At 46.4% G+C, this 21,787-nt stretch overlaps 1 protein-coding gene across 1 annotated transcript; it reads right to left on the reverse strand.

Annotated features, from left to right (window-relative positions):
- Nucleotides 1–226: 226 nt before the first annotated feature.
- Nucleotides 227–21,179, reverse strand: dmac2 (distal membrane arm assembly component 2). Its single transcript, XM_060856050.1, has 6 exons — nucleotides 21,075–21,179; nucleotides 19,758–19,939; nucleotides 14,992–15,072; nucleotides 12,204–12,343; nucleotides 7,139–7,301; nucleotides 227–812 (listed from the first exon to the last, which is right to left on the reverse strand). The coding sequence occupies exons 1-6, from the start codon at nucleotides 21,120–21,122 to the stop codon at nucleotides 623–625; spliced, it is 804 nt and encodes a 267-aa protein (XP_060712033.1). The 5' UTR covers nucleotides 21,123–21,179; the 3' UTR covers nucleotides 227–622.
- Nucleotides 21,180–21,787: the final 608 nt, after the last annotated feature.

A 21,787-nucleotide genomic window follows, 5' to 3' on the forward strand; every position in this document is an offset into this window, starting at 1 on the left:
ACCAGTGATATTTTGAGATGTGCATGCAGGGCTACTGGGGAAATGACATAGGAAGGGCAATATTTGAATTGCTCCTGCAGAGAGGTGGCACTGACATGATGGGTAAATGGCCTCTTTCTCTCCTCTAACACTAAACATTCAAAGAATGGTCAAAAAAAATACTGCACTCTCCCAGACACCAACCGCAAAGATTCCAATGATAAACTGGGCCTGAACATCACACAAATAAGTGGCCTGAAATTTAATAAACCCTTTCTTCAGGTTTTTGAAACACAAATTGGATTTGAATTGCAGCACAGGTAATAATTTTGAGAGGAACAGCAAAGCCTCCTTAAACTGGTACAATGCAGTAAGGGTGGCATTGCAACGAGGTCCAACACAGGCAGGAGCTGATTTTGTTGGTAATCACTGGGCTCATTCACTTAGCTAGGTCAATCAGTTATGAAGAGCCCAGAGGCAAAGGGAAGGCCGGGGCTGAACTGTCTGTCTTCTACTTGCTAATCCAAGAGATGCACTTGACACCCGGCTCGTAGCCTGCTGCATGAGGCAGGAGATCCCTTGGAGATAAAGTCCCAGTTCTTTCTCACAACTGGGTTGAAGCGCGCAGTTACAGCTCAGCTAATCACTGGTTTGGATTGGCAGAGCAGCTTCTCAGTTCAGGGTCTGATTGCAGCGTGGGCTGCTGTAATAACCCATCCTCGTACTGAATCCCCACAATCGTGCACTGCGGCAGACTCTCCTCCAACAGGATTCTCATCAGCCCTTGGTTTTTCACAGCAGGAAGGTCTGATAGATCCAGCCGCTTTAAGTTCCTGTGGAGAAAAGGCAAAGGTGAAGGGCCTAATTTCTGCTCCTATGTCTTACGGTAAATTCACATCCAAATTATTTATATAAATGACAAATTAAGGGACATTGGTTAGGTGGGTACACAGAGATCAATTTGGGATGGCAGAATAGGTTTGAGGGGTTAAATGGGTGAAGGGTAAAGGGAGCACAGGACATGGCAAAGATTGGTCATCAGCTGAAACAGTGGACCTCCAGGTGCCACCTTGCCATCTGCAGCCTCTGCAGTTTTAGTTGTAAGCCTGGGCAGCAGCAGTCCCACCTCAGACTGAGACCTAGTGGATTGAAGGCTCACCCCAGACCCTTGAAGTAGCACAGTGGCTCAGTGGTTAGCACTGCTGCCTCACAGCACCAGGGACCTGGGTTTGATTCCGGCCTTGGGCGACTGTCTGTGTGTAATTGACACATTCATCCCATGTCTGCGTAGGTTTCCTCCCACACTCCAAAGTTGTGCAGCTTAGGTGAAATGGCCATACTATGTTGCCCAGAGTCCAGGGACATGTCGGCTAGGGTGAGTTAGCCACGGGAAATGGAGGGTTACAGGGAGGTGCCGTGAGTTTAAATGGGATACTCTTCAGAAAGCTGTTACGGACTCACTGGGCCAAATGATCTGGTTCCACACTGCAGGGATTCTGTGATGAACCTAATCCACGCTGACCCTCCCTGTGCAGTACAAGGGGAGAAGTGCACCAATCAAAGCTTTGCCTTCAGATACTAAACTGCAATCCCTTTTGTCCTCTCAAGTTGATCTAAAATATCCCATTGGGGGCAGGGAAGTCCTCACCGGTGCCCCAGCCAATATTCATCTCTCAACTAATCGCACTGATGAGCAGATTAATTCATCATTTATCTCATTGCTTTTGGAGGATGAGCACATTTTTGCAGAATTGTACTCCTTCAGGAGAGAAATGGAGAAAGGTAAAAAAAAATGTGACAAACAGTACATTAGCCTTTCATGTAAGTGGAGGCTGGAATATAAGCATTAGAAAGTCTTACTGCAAACATATCAACGTTTGGTAAAACCACACTTCAAATGCTGTTCACGATTTTGGCCTCCTACTTCAGCATGATGTAAAGACCAGTTTTTCTTTTGAATGATACAGATTTAACCAAGGAAAGTGTAAGAAGATGTATGCAACTCAGCCCAGAGACAGTCTTATAATTGGCTTTTCAATTGTTGTAGACTCAGGGGAGCTCAACATAGGAACAAACACTTGACTGTTACCTGGGCAGCTACAGCTTTGCATGCGGACAATATGGCACTTGGGACGTTAACGTCATTAGGTTTTATTGCCTATGTCTAATTGCTAGGTGGCTGAGTGGTGGGTCAGAGTCATAGAGATGTACAGCATGGAAACAGACCCTTCGATGCAAATTTGTCCATGCCGACCAGATATCCCAACCCAATCTAGTCCCACCTGCCAGCACCCGGCCCATATCCCTCCAAACCCTTCCTATTCATATACCCATCTAGATGCCTTTTAAATGTTGCAATTCTACCAGCCTCCACCACTTCCTCTGGCAGCTCATTCCATACACGTACCACCCTCTGTGTGAAAAAGATTGCCCTTAGGTCCCTTTTATATCTTTCCTCACTCACCCTAAATCTATGCCCTCTTGTTCTGGACTCCCCCACCCCAGGGAAGAGACTTTGTCTATTTATCCTAACCATGACCCTCATGATTTTATAAACCTCTAAGTTGCTGATCTTTGAGAGGCCCTACTCTCTAGGAGAAAGTGAGGACTGCAGATGCTGGAGATCGGAGCTGAAAATGTGTTGCTGGAAAAGCGCAGCAGGTCAGGCAGCATCCAAGGAGCAGGAGAGTCGACGTTTCGGGCATGAGCCCTTCTTCAGCCCTGACGAAGGGCTCATGCCCGAAACGTCGATTCTCCTGCTCCTTGGATGCTGCCTGACCTGCTGCGCTTTTCCAGCAACACATTTTCAGCCTTATTCTCTGCCTAGTTACTCTTTTGCCCTAAATATATAATTTCAGAATAAACCACATTGCTGTGGGCCTGAAGTCACACATAAGTGAGACTGTGTAAAGGTGACGGATTTCCTTCCCTAAAAGACATTAGTAAAACAGACTGGTTCTTCAGGACAGACCATGAATAAAACTGGAATTAAAATGCAATGAACTGTACTTCAAATCCCCACGGCTGTGGTGGGATCTGAACTGGTAAGTCTGCATTATTAGTTTAAATCTCTGGATAATTTGTCAATGAACATGATTCTGTGCCTGATAGACACATGTCAACATTTACAAGTAAAAAGTGAGGTCTGCAGATGCTGCAGATCAGAGCTGAAAATGTGTTGCTGGTTAAAGCACAGCAGGTCAGGCAGCATCCAAGGAACAGGGCTCTGGCCCGAAACGTCGAATTTCCTGTTCCTTGGATGCTGCCTGACCTGCTGCGCTTTAACCAGCAACACATTTTCAGCTGTCAACATTTACAGCATGGGAACCAGAGAAGCTTAATCCATTGAAATTAACTTGGGGAAATCATAGAACATAGAAGGATACAGCGCAGTACAGGCCCTTCGGCCCTCGATGTTGCGCCGACCGAATCCTACCTAACCTATACTAGCCCAATAACTTCCAAATGCCTATCCAATGCCCGCTTAAATGACCATAAAGAAGGAGAGTTCACCACTGATACGGGCAGGGCATTCCATGAACTCACAACCCGCTGTGTGAAGAATCTACCCCTTACATCTGTCCTATACCTACCACCCCTTAATTTAAAGCTATGTCCCCTAGTAACACCTGACTCCATTAGCGGTAAAAGGTTCTTAGTATCTACCCTATCTAAACCCCTAATCATCTTATACACTTCTATCAGATCTCCCCTAAACCTTCTCTTCTCCAATGAGAACAGCCCCAAGTGCCTCAGCCTTTCCTCATAAGATTTTCCTACCATTCCAGGCAACATCCTGGTAAACCTCCTCTGCACTCGTTCTAAAGCTTCCACATCCTTCCTATAGTATGGCGACCAAAACTGCACACAATACTCCAGATGAGGCCGCACCAGAGTCTTATACAACTGCAACATGACCTCAGGACTCCGGAACTCAATTCCTCTGCCAATAAAGCCCAGTACACCATATGCCTTCCTCACAGCACTATTTACCTGGGTGGCAACTTTCAGAGATCTGTGTACATGGACACCAAGATCCCTCTGCTCATCCACACTACCAAGTAGCCTACCATTAGCCCAGTAATCCATCATCTTGTTATTCCTACCAAAGTGAACGACTTCGCACTTAGCTACATTGAATTCCATTTGCCACATTTCCGCCCAGCTCTGCAACTTATCTATATCCCGCTGTAACCTACCACTTCCTTCCTCACTATCCACAACTCCACCGACTTTTGTGTCATCCGCAAACTTGCTTACCCAGCTTTCAAGTCCTTCCTCTAGATCATTTATAAAGATAACAAAAAGCAATGGTCCCAAAACAGATCCTTGTGGTACACCACTAGTAACTGCGCTCCAAGATGAACATAATCCATCAACTACTACCCTCTGTCTCCTTCCAGCCAGCCAATTCCTAATCCAAACCTCTAATGTATCCTCAATGCCATACCTCCGAAGTTTTAGCATTAGCCTACCATGGGGAACCTTATCGAACGCCTTACTAAAATCCATATACACAACATCTACTGCTTTACCCTCATCCACTTCCTTGGTCACCTTCTCAAAGAACTCAATAAGGTTTGTGAGGCACGACCTGCCCTTCACAAAACCATGCTGGCTATCCCTGATCACATTATTCCTACCCAGATGTTCATAAATCTTATCCCTTACCATTCTCTCTAAGACTTTGCCCACCACTGAAGTCAGACTCACTGGCCTATAGTTACTAGGGCTATCCCTACTCCCTTTCTTGAACAATGGGACCACATTCGCTATCCTCCAGTCCTCTGGTACTATTCCCGTTGACAACGACGACATAAAAATCCAGGCCAATGGCTCTGCTATCTCCTCCCTAGCTTCCCATAGGATCCTGGGGTAAATGCCATCAGGCCCAGGAGACTTATCTATATTCATCCTTTCCAATATTCCCAAAACCTCTTCCCTGCATATTTCCAGGGCATCCATTCTAATTATTTGTGATTCCATATTCACATCAGCAACAGTGTCCTGTTCCTGAGTGAATACTGATGAAAAGTACTGATTTAATGTCTCTCCAATCTCCTCCGCCTCCACACACAACTTCCCACTACTATCCTTGACTGGACCGATACCTACCCTAGTCATCCTTTTATTCTTGACATACCTATAGAAAGCCTTTGGGTTTTCCCTAATCCTACCAGCTAAAGACTTTTCATGTCCCCTTCTCGCTTCTCTTAGCTCCCTCTTTAGCTCCTTCCTGGCTACCTTATAACTCTCAATCGCCCCTACTGAACCTTCACGCCTCATCTTTACATATGCCGCCTTCTTCCCTTTCACAAGGGACTCCAATTCCTTACTAAACCACGGCTGCCTCACAAGGCCCTTTACACCATGCCTGACTGGTACATACCTATCGAGGACACGCAGTAGCTGCTCCTTGAACACTCCCCACATCTCATTAGTGTTCTTCTCTTGAAGCCTGTTTTTCCAATCCACACATCCTAAGTCATGCCTCACTGCATCATAATTTCCCTGCCCCCAGCTATAGCTCTTGCCCTGCGGCGCACGATTATCCCTCTCCATCACTAAAGTAAAAGTCACCGAGTTGTGGTCACTGTCCCCGAAGTGCTCACCTACCTCCAAGTCTAACACCTGGCCTGGTTCATTACCTAGAACCAAATCCAATATAGCCTCCCCTCTTGTTGGCCTGTCGACATATTGTGTCAGGAAACCATCCTGCACACATTGTACAAACACCGACCCATCTAATGAACTCGAGCTATAGCTCTCCCAGTCAATATCTGGGAAGTTAAAGTCCCCCATAACAACCACCCTGCTACCTTCACTCTTTTCCTGAATCATCCTCGCAATATTATCCTCTACTTCTCTAGGACTATTAGGAGGCCTGTAGAAAACACCTAACAGGGTGACCTCACCTTTCCTATTTCTAACCTCAGCCCAAACTACCTCAGATGGCAAGTCCTCTTCCATCGTCCATTCCACTGCTGTGATACTGTCTTTGACAAGTAATGCCACGCCTCCCCCTTTTTTACCCCCATGTCTGATCCTACTAAAACATTTGAACCCTGGAACGTGCAACAGCCATTCTTGTCCCTGTTCTACCCACGTCTCTGTAATGGCCACAACATCGAAGTCCCAGGTACCAACCCACGCTGCAAGTTCACCTACCTTATTCCTTATACTTCTGGCATTGAAGTATACACACTTCAATCCACCTTTCTGGTTACAGGCACCCTCCTTAGAGATCGCTGCATTATTCCTAACCTCCCTACACTCAAGGTCCTGTACCCTAAAGCTACAGTCCTGGTTCCCATGCCCCCGCGGAGTCAGTTTAAACCCTCCCAAAGAGCACTAGCAAACCTCCCCCCAAGGATACTGGTGCCCCTCAGGTTCAAGTGTAGACCATCCTTTTTATAGAGGTCCCACCTTCCCCAGAAAGGACCCCAGTTGTCCAGAAACCGGAATCCCTCCCTCCTGCACCATCCCTGTAGCCACGCATTTAACTGCTCTCTCTCCCTGTTCCTCGACTCTCTATCACGTGGCACGGGTAACAAACCAGAGACTACAACTCTGTTTGTTCTAACTCTGAGCTTCCAACCTAGCTCCCTGAAAGCCTGTCTGACATCCTCACCCTTCTTCCTACCTATATCGTTGGTGCCAACGTGGACCACGATCTGGGGCTGCTCCCCCTCCCCCTTAAGGACCCGGAAAACACGATCAGCGACATCACGTACCCTTGCACCTGGGAGGCAACATACCAAACGTGAGTCCCTGTCGCCCCCACAAAACCGTCTGTCTGTACCCCTCACTATCGAGTCCCCAAGAACTATTGCTCTACCTTTCTCCACCCTACCCTTCTGAGCAACGGGGCCAGGCTCCGTGCCAGAGGCCTGAACCTCGTTGCTTGCCCCTGGTAAGTCATCCCCCCCACAAGTATCCAAAACGGTATACTTGTTCTTGAGGGGAATGACCGCAGGGGGTCCCTGCACTGGCTTCCTCCTCCCACTCCCCCTCACTGTCACCCATCTATCTTGAACTTTCGGAGTAACTACTTGCCTATAGCTCCGATCTATGGCGGGATCAGAAGTCAGACAAGTGGAAGGTGAACTCCACATTGCTGAGTAAGGGCATTAGCAACAGAAAGGCTAACATCACTTACTTCAGATGGTGCAGTGAGGCCAGGCCTCGCTCGGTGACTCGAGGACAACCGGAGAGTCCCAACTCTTCGAGGGAATCTCCAAACACGTACAGGCGGCTGAGACACCAGTCATCAATGTGAGGGCAGCTGCTCAGATTCAAATACTTCAGTTCCTTCAGACACACTGAATAAACACAAGGATATTCGAGAAAGAAAAAGAAACTTGCATTCACCACCTCAGAGCACTTTACAGTCAGTGAAACTCTCGTGGAAGTGAGGTCACCGTTCGAATCATAGAATGATAACAAGAGAAGATGGCAATTTGGTCTATTGTCTCTGTGCCAGAGTTTTGCTGGCATTATTCATTTCGACCCATTTACCTGCTCTTTCCCTACAGCCCTCTAATGTTCAAAGTTACACATCACGGAAACAGATCCTTTGTTCCAACTCATCCATGCTGACTGGATATCCTCAACAGATCTAGTTCCATTTGCCAATATTGGGTCTATATCCCTGTAAACCCTTCCTATTTATGTACCCATCTAGATGCCTCTTAAAATGTTATAATTGTACTAGTCACCATCACTTCCATACATGCATCCTCTGTGTGGAAAAAGTTGTCCCCCTCTCACTTTAAAACTATGCCCTCTAGTTTTGGACTCCTCTACCCTGTGAAACAGGTGTTGGTTATAAACCCTAGCCATGCATCTCATTATTTTATAAATGTCTATAAGTTTACCCCTCAGCCTATAATGTTCCATGGAAAATAACCCCAGCCTATTCAGCCTCTCCCTTTACCTCAAACCCTCCAGCATCTGCAGTCCTCACTTTCTCCTAGTAATTCAAAGGCCCAGGCTAATGTTCTGGGGACATCAAATCCTACCATTGCAGCTGGAAAAATTTACACTCAATGAATAAGTGCTGACGGAGTGCTGCAATGTCAGAGGGTCAGCACTGAGGGAGCGCCGCACTGCCAGAGGGTCAGCACTGAGGGAGCGCCGCACTGCCAGAGGGTCAGCACTGAGGGAGCACCGCACTGCCAGAGGGTCAGCACTGAGGGAGCGCCGCACTGCCAGAGGGTCAGCACTGAGGGAGTACAGCATTGAGGGACTGCGGCATGGCTTTTCTTTAAAAGATGGAACATTAAACTGAGACACTTCTGCCTTCTCAGATGCATGTGAAAGATCTCGTGAAAACATATTAAAGTTGAGCAGGGAGGTTTCCAAACTGACTTGGTCAATATTTATCCTTGGGTCAATATCACAAACAGACTAACTGCACATGATCAAAGTTGCTGTGTGCAAATTGGCTTCTACATTTCCTACTTTACAACAGTGGCTACAATGACGAACCCTTCATCAACTGCGATTTGTTTTGTGACGTCCTGAATTTGTGAAAGGTGTTACATAAACACAAGCCTTCTCTCGTATTTGGGAAAGGCAGGGGAACTGTGGCTGTCAATGTGTGAGCAACAGATTTGATGGAGGCTTAATTGTACACTGGACTAGTAAACACATAATCAACAACGCCCTCCAACACATCTCCTCCACTTCCCACACCTCTGCCCTTGAACTCCACCCCTCCAACCACAACAAGAATAGAACTTTCCCTGGTCCTCACCTTCCACCCCACCAATCTCCAGATACAGTGCATTACCCTTTGCCATTTTCACCACCTACAAACAGACCCCACCACCAGAGGTATATGTCCCTTCCCACCCCTATCTGCGTCCACAGAGATTATTTCTCCCTGTGACTCCTTTGTAAGCACCACCTTGCACCACCACCAACCCACCATCCACTCCCAGCATCTCCTCTTGCAAGAGGTGTAAAGACCTGCACCCACACCTCGTTCCCAAGGCCCCAAAGGATCCTTTCACATCCAGCAGAGATTCTCATGTACAGCAAGCACCTCATCTACTGGGTCCGTTGCTCTTGATGGGGTCTCCTCTACACTGGGGAGACAGGACGCCAAGTTGCAGAACACTTTAGGGACTATCTCTGGGACACAAGCACCAAACAATTCCACTGCCCCGTGCCGACCACTTCAACTGCCCTCCCACTCTGCCAAGGACTTACAAGTCCTGGGCCTCCTCCACTGCCAAATCTAAGCCACCTGACGCCTGGAGGAAGAACACCTCATCTTCCACCTTGGGACCCTCCAACCACATGGCATCAATGTTGATTTCACCAGTTTCCTCATCTCCCCTCCCCCCACCTTATTCCAGATTCAACCCTCCAACTCAGCACCGCCCTCTTCAACTGTCCTACTGTAAACTTAGAAATTATTGGACCACTCGTAGGTTGCAAAAAGCACTCTTTTATTGTTATCAAGCTGGCTGAGAGATCAATAGACAATAAGACTAGGTTATCAATCAGATATGACCCTAAATATGCCAAGAGATGAACTCTGAAACATAATAAAAGACAGCACTGTTTTATAGCCCGAGTACACTCTCTTATCTTTTTTTCTCTAAGTCACGCCAACTAATGTTTGTTTGTTAATTTGGGTCTCATTAAATAATTAATAAATTCAGTATTGTTAAACAGAACTACTGACGTTTTCCAATATTTGCGCAAATGTATGGGAATGAGATTAAAAAACAAAGCTGTTAATTCTATTGGAGCTCTTTCACACATGTTAAACAAACCAACTATTCAGAAGGGCATGCGTAAGCAGGCTGGGGAACAACCCTGCACTGAGCATAGCATCATGGTTCCATAGCAACTGCTATGGTAACTGTCTGATAAGCAGGACAGCTGTTAATCTGTGGCAGGATCCTTCTTATTCTCATAGTCACCTAACTTCGCCTTTTTCACACGTCAATTTATTTTTTAAAATGAGTCCTGTAAATATGGAGTTTTTTTTAGCTATTACTACTTTCATACTTGGGGAGTTCAGAACTAGAGGTCATAGGTTAAGGGTGAGAGGGGAAAGATATAAGACAGACCTAAGGGGTAACTTGTTCACACAGAGGGTGGTGCGTGTATGGAATGAGCTGCCAGAGGAAGTGGAGGAGGCTGGTACAATTGCAACATTTAAGAGGCATTTGGATGGGTATATGAATAGGAAGGGTTTGGAGGGATATAGGCCAGGTGCTGGCAGGTGGGACTAGTCAGTATGGACGGTAAGGACGGGTTGGACCGAAGGGTCTGTTTCCGTGCTGTATATCTCTATGACTCCCCTCTGACCTATCACTATCACTCCCACTTGCACCTACCTACTACCTTCCCACCTACCTTCCGTTCCCCATCCCCCCCCACCCTATTTCTCTCTCAGCTTCCCCCCCACACCCCCCCACCAACATTCCTGATGAAGGGCTTATGCCCAAAACATCGATTCTCCTGCTCCTCAGATGCTGCCTGACCTACTGTGCTTTTCCAGTGTCACACTTTTTGACTCTGATCTCCAGCATCTGCAGTCCTCACTTTCTCCAAGTAATCCAAAGGCCCAGGCTAATGCTCTGGGGCAGACTGAAATCCTACCATTGCAGCTGGTAGAATTTTACATTCAATGCATAAAACATAGGGGTGAAAGCAAGTCACAGTAAAGGTCAATAGTTTTAAAAACTGTTGTTCACTCATTCTTTTTGGGAAGGAATTCCGCCATGCCTACACAGTCTGGCCTATACGTGACTCCGGACTCTCAGTAATGTGATTGTCCTCTGTACCAAACAATCAGGTGAACCACCCAGAATCAAAACAAAAACAGAAATTGCTGGAGAAACTCAGCAGGTCTGGCAGCATCTGCGGACAGAGTTAATATTTCAAGTCCAGTTCCCCTTCTTCAGAATTGATAGGAGCCTGGAAAATGTGATACACATGTGACAACAACAGCGCAGGGTGGGGTGGGGTGACGTTGAGCAGACAGGTGGAGTTGGAGCCCAGAGAATGAGAAAGACAAATCGTCAAAGGGATGGAAAATGTTGAGTCAGGGAGAAAGAAAGGGACCATAAGGAGGTGGTTATGGCTTGGCTGTGCTGAAAGCAGTCCAGGTCATGAGGGGGCCAGGGTCGTTGGGATAGGTAAAGGACATAGGAGAAAAAAAGTGTTTTCAGGTTATTAAATTATTGAACTTGTTACGGACCAGACCAGACCCTCTCAAAATTATTTTGAGAAAGTAGCTTAGATCCTGACTTTTTCTTAATTTAAAGGCAAACGTAAAGCCCTGTGTTTCAGATGCAATTCGATTGGTCAAAGTGCTCAATGTCAAGCAAGTCACAGTTTACTCAAACACTATAGTTACGATACAACAAAAGAACAAAAAACTAAGAATAACTAAACTTTATTGGAAAATTTACCAGAATAATAGATACAGTTACTATTATTAATTAACTGTTCCAATATAGTAAGATCCCAGAAATACACCTCTTGGCAAAGTCATACAAATTGTCTCACATGCGATCCAACAGCAGAGAAAAAGAAAATATAAAGCGAAAACTCAGACATTTATCGTAGCTTCCAACCCTGTTCAGATCCAACGGTAACTTCTCAAAGCTAAACGAAAAACTAGAAATCCTGGTCTGTCAGAACTGTCAACACCCAGTCAGGCTGCTTCAATTGTTCTAACTATATATTAAAAAAAACCCAAGGCTTCACAAGTTGTTTATCTTCTCACAGACTGCTCGTCACCTGTCCCCCCCCCCAATCTCTCTCTCTCTCTCACTCAAAGAAACCAGGATACCTCATAATGTCATAGTGTCACCACAAACTCGATATCGAATCCTGATGGCGGCTGGATGCCCAAATGGAAAATGGGACACTGTCCTTCCAGCTTGCACTGAGCCACACTGGAACACAGCAGCAGGCCGCAGATGGAAATATTGGTTAGGGGACATGGTGTTGTCTTGAAGTGGCAGGTATCAGGCCACCCTGGTACCAATCTAAGCACCAGAAACAGCAGCAACCCTTGCCCTGTCAAACAATATACAGCCATTCATTCACTGCTCCTAAGGCAAAATCTCTTCCTAATAGGGCTGAGAGAGCTGTTGCATTACCCTCTTGAGGGCAACTAAAGATGGGCAGTTAATAAGCAGAGATGGCCACATCATGTGAGCAAGTAAAGAATGCACTTCACTGATCCTCACCTAAATTCTCCATCCCGTCGTAGGTTAGCAACGAGCCACTGGCATCGACCGCCTCGAGGGGAACATCTTTGAAATTCAAGAAATCCCAGTTGTACTTGCCCCTTCGGTTTGCGCGGATCCAGTCGTCATGGCCCACAAACCTGAAAAACAAGACCCAGCGGAATAAGTGCCTGCGCCTCAGGCAATCCCACAGGCCATTTATATCATACAAGGGACCAGACTGCTAACACATTGCCTGATCTGCCCAGAAATACTCCCGGTGTCCTGTGCACTCCCAACAGTGCTGGAGATTTGAAGGTTAAACACCGCCAGATGATGGAAATCCAAAATATAAACAGACACCGCTGGAGGAACTCAGCAGGAAAGTAATGGTAGAAAGAGGAAAGAACACTGGAAATTTGCGAAGAAAGAAAAGTCTTTCAGCAATGGCAGAGGCAAGAAAGATGTGGGGAAGTGCAAATCAAAGGACAAGCCATGAGCAAATGTGCTTAAATGAGCGGAAGAATTAGTTCCAGTGCCCTGCTGTCCAATGGTTCACTGGGCATGGATGATGTTAAACTTGGAAGCATTGTAAACCATAAGGAGGATAAAGTAGAATTTAAAAAGGGCAAAAGAAATTGGAGAAAAAAGGTAGTCAGGTAACAGATGAGGTTCAATATGTAGTGATTTATTTTAGCTTATTGTATTCTAAATTTATTCATTGGGACATTGAATACAAGAACAAAGAGGTTATGTTGAACTTGTAGAAGATACTAATTCAGCCTCCGCTGGGGGTACTGCATCCAGTTCTGGGGGCTGGTAGGATGTGAATACTTTGGAAAGAATGCAGAAGGACATTATGCAAAGAGTTCCAAGGATGAGGAACTTCAGTTATGAAGACAGTTTTGAGAAGTTGGGACTGTAGAGATAGTTTAGAAGAGGGGTCTCCAAATCATGAGGGGGTCTGGAAAGAGTAGACAGGGAGAAAACGTTCCCACCTTTTGAAGCGATTGAGATCAAGAGGTCACATTTTTTAAAGCAGTAGTATAGGCAATGTAAGAAAAATAAACTTGCCACTGCAGGGAGTGATTCAGAAATGCACTGCCCACCCTCCGGCCTGACCTATCGCCTTCATCCCCACCCCCACTCACCTATTGTACTCTACACTACTTTCTCCCCACCCTCCTCTCATTCCACCCTTCAGGCACTCTGCCTGTATTCCTGATGAAGGGCTTTTGCCCGAAACGTCGATTTTCCTGCTCCTCGGATGCTGCCTGAACTGCTGTGCTTTTCCAGCACCATTAATCCAGAATCTGGCTTCCAGCATCTGCAGTAACTGTTTTTACCCTGTCAGGTGAAGGCAGATTCAATGATGGTATTCAGAACAGATTTTGGCAGTTATTTGGCAGTATGTAGGGTATTACCTGAAATGGCTGGTCTCCCATTCCTGCACTGTTACCTGTAATATCCCCAAGAATCTATTCTTGGCCCTGTTCTATTTCTTATCTACATGCTGTCCCTTGATAACACAGATTCCACACATACACGCACAACACCTGGCTTTATCTCACATAGCGTAATTTTTCACTGGAGGTGTCGGTGTTGGACTCGGGTGGACAAAGTCAGAAGTCACTGACACCAGGTTATAGTCCAACAGGTTTATTTGAAGTCACAAGCTTTTGGAGTGTTGGGCTTTCAAATAAACCCTGTTGGAAATTTCAGTGAGAGACCACCTCATTAAAATAAAAAATTAACAAAATATGATCGATTGAGCCAGATTTCAGTCTGGGATCTGACTTGCCCAGTAATAACATCAGTTGTGATCACAACACAATGCCTGAATCGCCCACCGCCACTGTTTCACGCCAGGCACAGTGAAGTGGGCATGACCCGACTGATGCCGTTTTGGAGTTGCCTCACTTATTCCTGGAAATTCTCTCCTGCTGGCCGCTTCCTTTCTTCGCTCTCCAGTTTCCCTCAACCCTCCCTCTTGCCACCCCACACTACCTTCTCCAATTCTTCAGATTGCCACTTCATTCTGAGATAAACAAGCAGGAGACTGAAAGAACACAGTGAGCCAGGCACCGTCAGGAGGTGGAGAAGTCAACATTTGGGGTGCAACTCACCCCCACCCCTGAAGAAGGGTTACACCCGAAATGTTGACTTCTCCACCTCCTGACTGTACCTGGCCTACTGTGTTCTTCCAGGCTCCTGCTTATCTACCTTGGATTCCAGTTTTTTTGTCTCTAACTTCACTCTGAGCCTCCTGCTCACTGCCTTGCCCCCACTCACCATCCGCCTCTTCAACCCTGATCCTTCATTTCTCTCCCTGACTCTCCCATGTGCCCATTCCCTCCTCAACCCTCCACCTTCACTTCCATCTCAGACTATCCCACATGCTAATTCCTTCGTCAACCCTCCCCCTGTCATTTCCTTCCCCTACTCTTCTGCTCATCCGCCCCCCCCCCCCCTCCCCCCCCTCCATCTGACTATTTCACTTGCAGTAAGGATTCAGCAGAGAAAGGTTTGGCTTATGGGATTGGTGGTTAGGGGGTGGTAAGTGGAAATCTTTTTTTGCCTAAAAGTCAAGGTCATCACAAGATTGATTATTCCTCAAATACATGCAGTGCATCAAGGAGTCAGATTACACTGATATGGTGCAATACGATAAGGCAGCAGGAGCATAAAGTTTGACAGAGACTCACTGGCATGAAAATCCTCTCCCTCATTCCGTTTTCAAATGTTATTGGTCTGTATTATACACAGCAACAATTGTATGGAGCACAGGAAGACTGACACCATGACATACCGCACAGCTCCTCGCTGCTGCAGGATGTAGTGAGCTGCTGCAGCATAATCACCATACATTTTCTTGGTATATCCATAGTATCTGAAATAGAGAGAAAAGTTGCAATGACGTAGCGCCTTTCACAAGCTACAAGCATAGAATGATGTAGCACGGATAGAGGACTTTCAGGTCTGGAGCCTGTGATTTTGACAGATCCCTTTCCCATTAATCCCTTGTCCTAATCTTTCCCTGTAAGAATTTTCCATTCATTTGTTTATCAAATTATAAACATCATGACTGAATTAACTTGTATCCCACATTCAGGCTGAGTGCAATATCTCACTAGGGAAAAAACACTTCTCAAGTTGTCTTTGGTTCTTTTGCCAATTCCCTTAAATCTCGATCTGCTGAGAAGAGCACAGGATTCGATTCTTATTCCAGCTGAGGCAGATTTCGGGGTATCCCTCTTCAGTGAAAATTCATGGTACTTTTCTGTGACTTGGGGAACAATCGCCAAGGACCTGCCTTAACTCAGAACTGAAGACGAACAGTACATAACAATTTCTAAAAACAAAACTTTTACCAAAGCTTTCTCATGAGGATATTTATTTTACTAAAGAGGGAAAGTTTTTTTAATGCTATATAGGAATCTGCTGCATGTTTGGCAAGCAGACTTTGATTAGTACAGGCTTTGTCGTGGGAAAGGCGATGGTGATTGACAGTTAAAAGCCAAGAACTGTGCCAGAGCTGAAGGGTTGATAATCAGGTAAACTGTGGCAAAAGAGGTAGGAGGCAACACAAGGAAAAGCCTTTTTACGCAATGAGTCCTTAGGTTTTGGTATTTACTACGTGGAAAAATAGCCAGTACAGCTTCCACAACAGCCTTCAAAAGGGAATTGGATAAATACTCAAAGCAACAAATGTTGCTGTGTTATGGGGAAAGAGCAAGCGAGTCTTTGAATGAGCTGGCCTGGTCTTGATGTGCTCAATGGCCTCTGTGCATATTAGGGATGCTCTAGTAGTCCCTCAAATTAAGCTCTGAGATCTTTTCACAGAGCTGAGACGGCAGACAGGGTCACAGTTTAACAGCTTACCCTCAGCGATCCATAATGCAGCACTGCCTCAGCACTGCATTGTGAGTGGCATCCCAGATGCTCAAGTCTTTTGAGTCAGAGTCAACTTTGAACACTTCTGACTCAGGCACAGTTGTGGAGTACTGAGGCAATGACTACAAGCCAAGTGGCACTGACTGAGCTGAAAACACGGAGCTCTAAATAGTTCAGGACCACATCAGCCAATAATGTTCTGACCCAGCCACCAGAGAGCTGGCCTGTTCTTGTTTTGGGAAGTGAGATACAAATTATTCTAAATAACACCCCTCCTCTAGCCTTGAAATAATTAACAGCATTCCTGGAAACGGGATCCGGACAAATCAGACAAAGACACCACTGGACAAGAAGAATCTTTTACAATCCTCATGCCTGTTCTAGCTTTTCGCTTTCAGATGAGGTGTTAAACTGAGGTACTGTCATAGATCCATGCAACATGGAAACAGACTCATCAGTCCCACTAGTCCATGCCAAACATAATCCCAAACTAAACTAATCCCAGCTCCCCGCGATTGGCCCATGTCCCTCCAGACCTTTCCTATTCATGCACTTATCTAAATGTCTTTTAAGCGTTACAACTGTGCCTACATGCACCACTTCCCCAGGAAGTTCATCCCACACATGAACCACCCTCTAAAAGAATTTGCCCCTCACGTATGTTTTAAACCTCTCTCCTCTCACTTTATATTTTGCCCCCAATCTTGAAATTCCCCACCCAAGGGAAAACACACCTACCATTAACCGTACCTATACCCCTCATGATTTTAAAAGCCTTTGTAAGGTCACTTCTCAACCTCTTAGTCCAGTGAAAAATATCCCAGCCTATCCAGTCTTACTTTATAACTCAAACCTTCCATACCTGGCAACATCCTGGTAATTCTCTTCTGAACCCTCTCCAGTTTAATAACATCCTTCCTATAGCAGGGCGACCAGAACTGCACACAGTACTCCAGAAGAGGTCACACCAACGTCCTGTACCACCTCAATATGACATCCCAACTCCTATACTCAAAGGTCTGAGCAATGAAGGCAAGTGCGCTAAATGCCTTTTTAACCACCCTGTCCATATGTGATGCAAACTTCAAAAAACAATGTACTTGAACCCCTAGGTCCTTTTGTTGTACAATACTACCCAAGGCCTTACCATTAACTGCATAAGTTATTAAAAGATCTGTGGGCAGTATTTTGAATCACTGAATCCCTACAGTGTGGAAGCAGGCCATTCAGCCCATCAAGTCCACACAGACCCTCAGAAAAGTAACCCATCCAGATCCACCCAAACCCTATCCCTGTAACCCTGCATTCTCCATGGTTAACCCACCGAGTCTACATTTTCCTGGACACTATGGGTAATTTAGCATGGCTAACCCACCTAACCTGCACAGCTTTGGACTGTGGGAGGAAACCGAAGCACCCGGAGGAAATCCGCGCAGACATGAGGAGAACGTGCAAATTCCACACAGACAGTCACCCAAGGCTGGAATCGAACCCAGGTCCCCGGAGCTATGAGGCAGCCGTACTAACCACTGAGCCATGGTGCCGCCCCAAAAGACACGCAAAGATATCCTCGGCAAACAACATCACTCATACAACTTAATCTGGCCATTGATCCCAAGACAGTTCATGGGAACTTGTGTGTATACACTGGCTGCCACATCCACTACATCATAACAGTCCTTCGTGGTCTGTAAAATGTTACAGGGCATGATAGATGCCATATAAATGCAAGTTCTTTTTTTCTCTTAAATTTATGCATGGACCACCATACAATGCAGGCTGAGAAGTTGACTTTGTAAGTCTATAAGGACTGAGAGGCCCTGGAATCTTCCACCAAAATTAGAGGCCCAGAAAGTTGCAGTGAATCTCTCTCTGTGGCTACACATTTCCTTTCTCTAAAGCTTTCCCCTTTAATTTCAATTTTGCTTCTGATCTGCTGTTTCTTTTCTCACCCTCCAGCTGCCCTGCTTCAAATCTGTGACTTAACTGCCCTTCCTGTTCCTCTGTTGCCATCAAACTGGCCTGGTTCCTGTTCACTGTCCTGACCCCTTACAGATACTGCATCCGGCAGCAGGAACCCGTGAAGTGTACATCAAAGGCTTTCAACCCCTGACTCTCTTTCTCCATTGAGCAGGTTATTTAAAGTCAATTTAATGACAATCCCCAAGGTTACAGAATTTTTCCTACAAGGCACAACACTGGAACTGTATAAAACATCAGTTGGGGCACTGCTTGTAGTTCTAGCCACTGTACTGTAAGAAAGATGGAGTTACACTGAAAACAGTACAGAGATTTTGATTCAGCTGGAGAATTTTCATTCTGAGGAAAGACTTAGCACAGTGGAGGCAAATGGAAGATTTAATTGAAGTGAATCAAAACTATCTACACAGGGTGGATAGAAACAACTTATTTCTCTTGGTTGAGGAATCCATCAACTAAACCGGACAAAGGAGCCACGCTCCTAAAGTTTGTGATTTTAAATAAACCCATTGGACCATAACCTGGTATTGTGTGACTGCTGATTTTGTCCACCCCAGTCAAACACTAACATCTCCACATCATGACAGCCATAAACATGGGCCTAGATTCAGGGGTACAAGCGGAAGGCTTAGAGAAGCTTCAAGGGGATTTGAAACTCACAGCCTGAAAGGATGGTAGATGCAGGAACCCTCAACTACTTGGATATGCTCCTAAAATGCTACAAACTGCAGACTGAGAGCTGGAGGGATACTTAATGGTCAACACAGATACAACATGCCAAATGGCTTCTCATCATGCTAGACATTTTGATGATCCTGGTAATATTTAATCCCTGACCCTAGTCTTGCAAAGATCATGGAGTGCAAGGCACAGTCACCTGGCCCCAAACCTGATGGTCATCTATTGGTTCTCTGGAAAGTATACCGTTTTAGAGGGCATGCTCCGCTTGGCTTGTTTGTGAGAGCTGGCACATCACTCAACACCCATACTGGGAGTTTATCTGTTCTCAGTGTCACTTTACCAGGACTCTGTGGAATTTTTATAACACAGTGATGATGAGGGAGGGTTAGGAGCTAAAACAAGTAGTACAGAGAGGAAGATTTAGAAAAAAACATGGGGCAACTTTTTTATTTACAGAGTGGTTTGTGTGTGGAATGAACTTCTAGAGGAAGTGGTTGATATAGGTACAGTTACAACACTTAAAAGACATTCATATAAGTAGATGAATAAGAAATGTTCAGAGGGATATGGGCCAAGCACAGACAGGTGGGACTAATTTATTTTGGAATTATGGTTGGCATGGATTGGTTGGACCAAAGGGTCAGTTTCTGTGCTGTATGACTCTACAGATCTAGACTGCAGTATGTGAGTGGGTGTGCAGGTAGTATTTCACAGTACAGACCCAATGAGGTCTGGGTAGGAATTAAGACGTATACCCCCATATTGTGACCTAGGAAGACTCAATCTGTGGGGATAATTTTTTTTTAAATTTCATGGGATGTGGGGGTCACTTGCAAAACTAGCATTTACTACAGATCTTTGACTCATAACTGTAAGGGTATTGACCTTAAAGGTTCACCGTATTTTTCTCTCCACAGATTCTGCTTGACCTGCTGAGTACTGCCAGCACTTTTCTGAAATTTATTTCAGAATTTAAGTATCCACAGGATTTGTCGATTTCTGTTGACCAAACAAACTTACATGTTTTTCCTCCGCAGATTCCAATTTTGAAAGTTAATGCTCCAGTTAAAAAGATTTTCAATGTCATAAAAACGTTCATAAAGTTTCAGCAGCCACCGCTTTGTCCAGGGATCCTGTGCCGACTTAGAGGAGTCACTGTGATTCTGGCAACTGGAGGGCACTACAACCTGGTACACTCCAACCTAAAGGGAAACAGAAAGCATCATTCAGCAGCTTCACCACTTTACTACTGACCCCTCTGACTCCCCTCTCCCCTTGACCCATACCAGAGGGACTGAGCTACAACCTGACCCAGTGACCAGTAACACACGGATTGGCCCCTCTGTCCCCACTGAACGGCACCAGCCCCCAACCACTTCCAGTATGACTGGTAACACAAGGACTGACCACCCAACTCCCACAGTGACCGGTAACACAGGGACTTACCCCGACCCGCACAGTGACTGGTGATACAGGGACTGACCTCCCCTCTCCCACAGTTACCGGTAACACGGGGACTCACCCCCTCAGTGACCGGTAATTCGGGGGCTGACCCTCGACCCTCACCCCTCCCCAAGGACTGACCACCCAACTCCCACAGTGACCGGTAACACAGGGACTTACCCCGACCCGCACAGTGACTGGTGATACAGGGACTGACCTCCCCTCTCCCACAGTTACCGGTAACACGAGGACTCACTCAGCCCCTCAGTGACCGGTAACTCGGGGACTGACCCTCACCCTTCCCCCAGTGACCGATAACACAGGGACTCACCCTTCCCCCACCCCACAGGGACTGACCCCCTAACACCAAAGTGACCTACAACTGAGGGTCTTATCAGGGCGGGGCCTGGTTAGTATTGGGCGTGTCCTAAGCAGAAGAGGGCAGAGCCCAAGGAGCTGGGGGCGTATCTAGTGAATATGGGGCGTGGCCCAGGGAGCAGAAATTTGGGGGCGTTCCCGATGAGTATGGGGTGGGCCCCATGGCGTAGGGGGCGTGTGCGGTATGGGGCGGGGCCATGACGCCCGGATCAGGGGCGTGTCCGCTGAGTATGGGGCGTGTCCCAGGGAGGCTGGGTATATCCGCGGAGCGGGGCCAAGAAACAGGTCCCGGTGAATATTGGGCGGAGACCACGGGACAGGGGGCGTGGCCCAGCGACCAAGGGGCGTGTCTGGTTACTAAGGGGCGGGGCATAGGAACAGGGCTTCGGAATTTGTCATCTGCCCGGATTCGCCTCCTTGGACCAACCGCGGCGCAGGAAGAGTCTACGAGTAGGGTCTCAGCCACCACCGGGCGTGTTCAGTTCGTGGCGAGGACCATCAGTGCCGGTCCCTTACCGTTCTCCGTGAGGAGAGGGAGGCCCAGCGGCTCAGCAGCACCGCCATCCCTCACCCGAGGAGACGGCACTGAGACAAGCAAGAGCGGCGCTGGGAGGAGGCGCCGTCGCTGCAGCGCCACCCTCGGCAGGAGGACTGAAATGTTCAGCTCCCAGGTCAGCAGCAGTCAGACTGTGCATTGAAGGCTGACTTTGTACTTAGTTTCTCAAATATGTGCATAAAAGGTAGGGTTGGGGCGGAGATCACAACTAATTTATTGGTAAGGATTGTATCCAATTGGAAGGAGCAGTGTGGAAATCCGCAATGCATCGTGGTAGGTCAAAAGATGTCAATCTTCACTGTCAGCTCTTGGAAAGCTACTGCTTCCAAATAAACCTGTTGGGCTATAACCTGGTGTTGTGTGACTTATAACAATCTCCACTGTAGAAGACTTAGAATATTTCCAAAAGATCAAGGTTTGAAAGGGAGAGAGGAACATAAAATAATTAAAGAAGTAGCACTAGAAAAACTATTAGAACTAAAGACTGAAAATTCCCTGGATCAAATTTGAAAGGATGTCATGAAGTTGCTGCACATCACTGAGCATAAATACTATAGAGTGGATGGAGTTAGAACACTTGGAGTAACATTAAACCTTCAGGAAGTCACACAAAGAGTACATGGGCTCGAACATGTGACGAAGATAGATAAGCCCGAATGTACTTTGTGATGAA

This window comes from Hemiscyllium ocellatum, chromosome 47, assembly GCF_020745735.1.
Source record: "Hemiscyllium ocellatum isolate sHemOce1 chromosome 47, sHemOce1.pat.X.cur, whole genome shotgun sequence".
NCBI lineage: Eukaryota > Metazoa > Chordata > Chondrichthyes > Orectolobiformes > Hemiscylliidae > Hemiscyllium > Hemiscyllium ocellatum.

Bases quoted from the DNA above. Each gene is read 5' to 3' on its own strand.
- dmac2 (XM_060856050.1), bottom strand. From the start codon at position 21,122: ATGGCGGTGCTGCTGAGCCGCTGGGCCTCCCTCTCCTCACGGAGAACG. The intron at 19,940-21,074 runs GTAAGGGACCGG...GTTTCCCTTTAG, and splicing joins CCCTCTCCTCACGGAGAACG to GTTGGAGTGTACCAGGTTGT. The intron at 12,344-14,991 runs GTATGTCATGGT...CTTGTTTTTCAG, and splicing joins CAGCAGCGAGGAGCTGTGCG to GTTTGTGGGCCATGACGACT.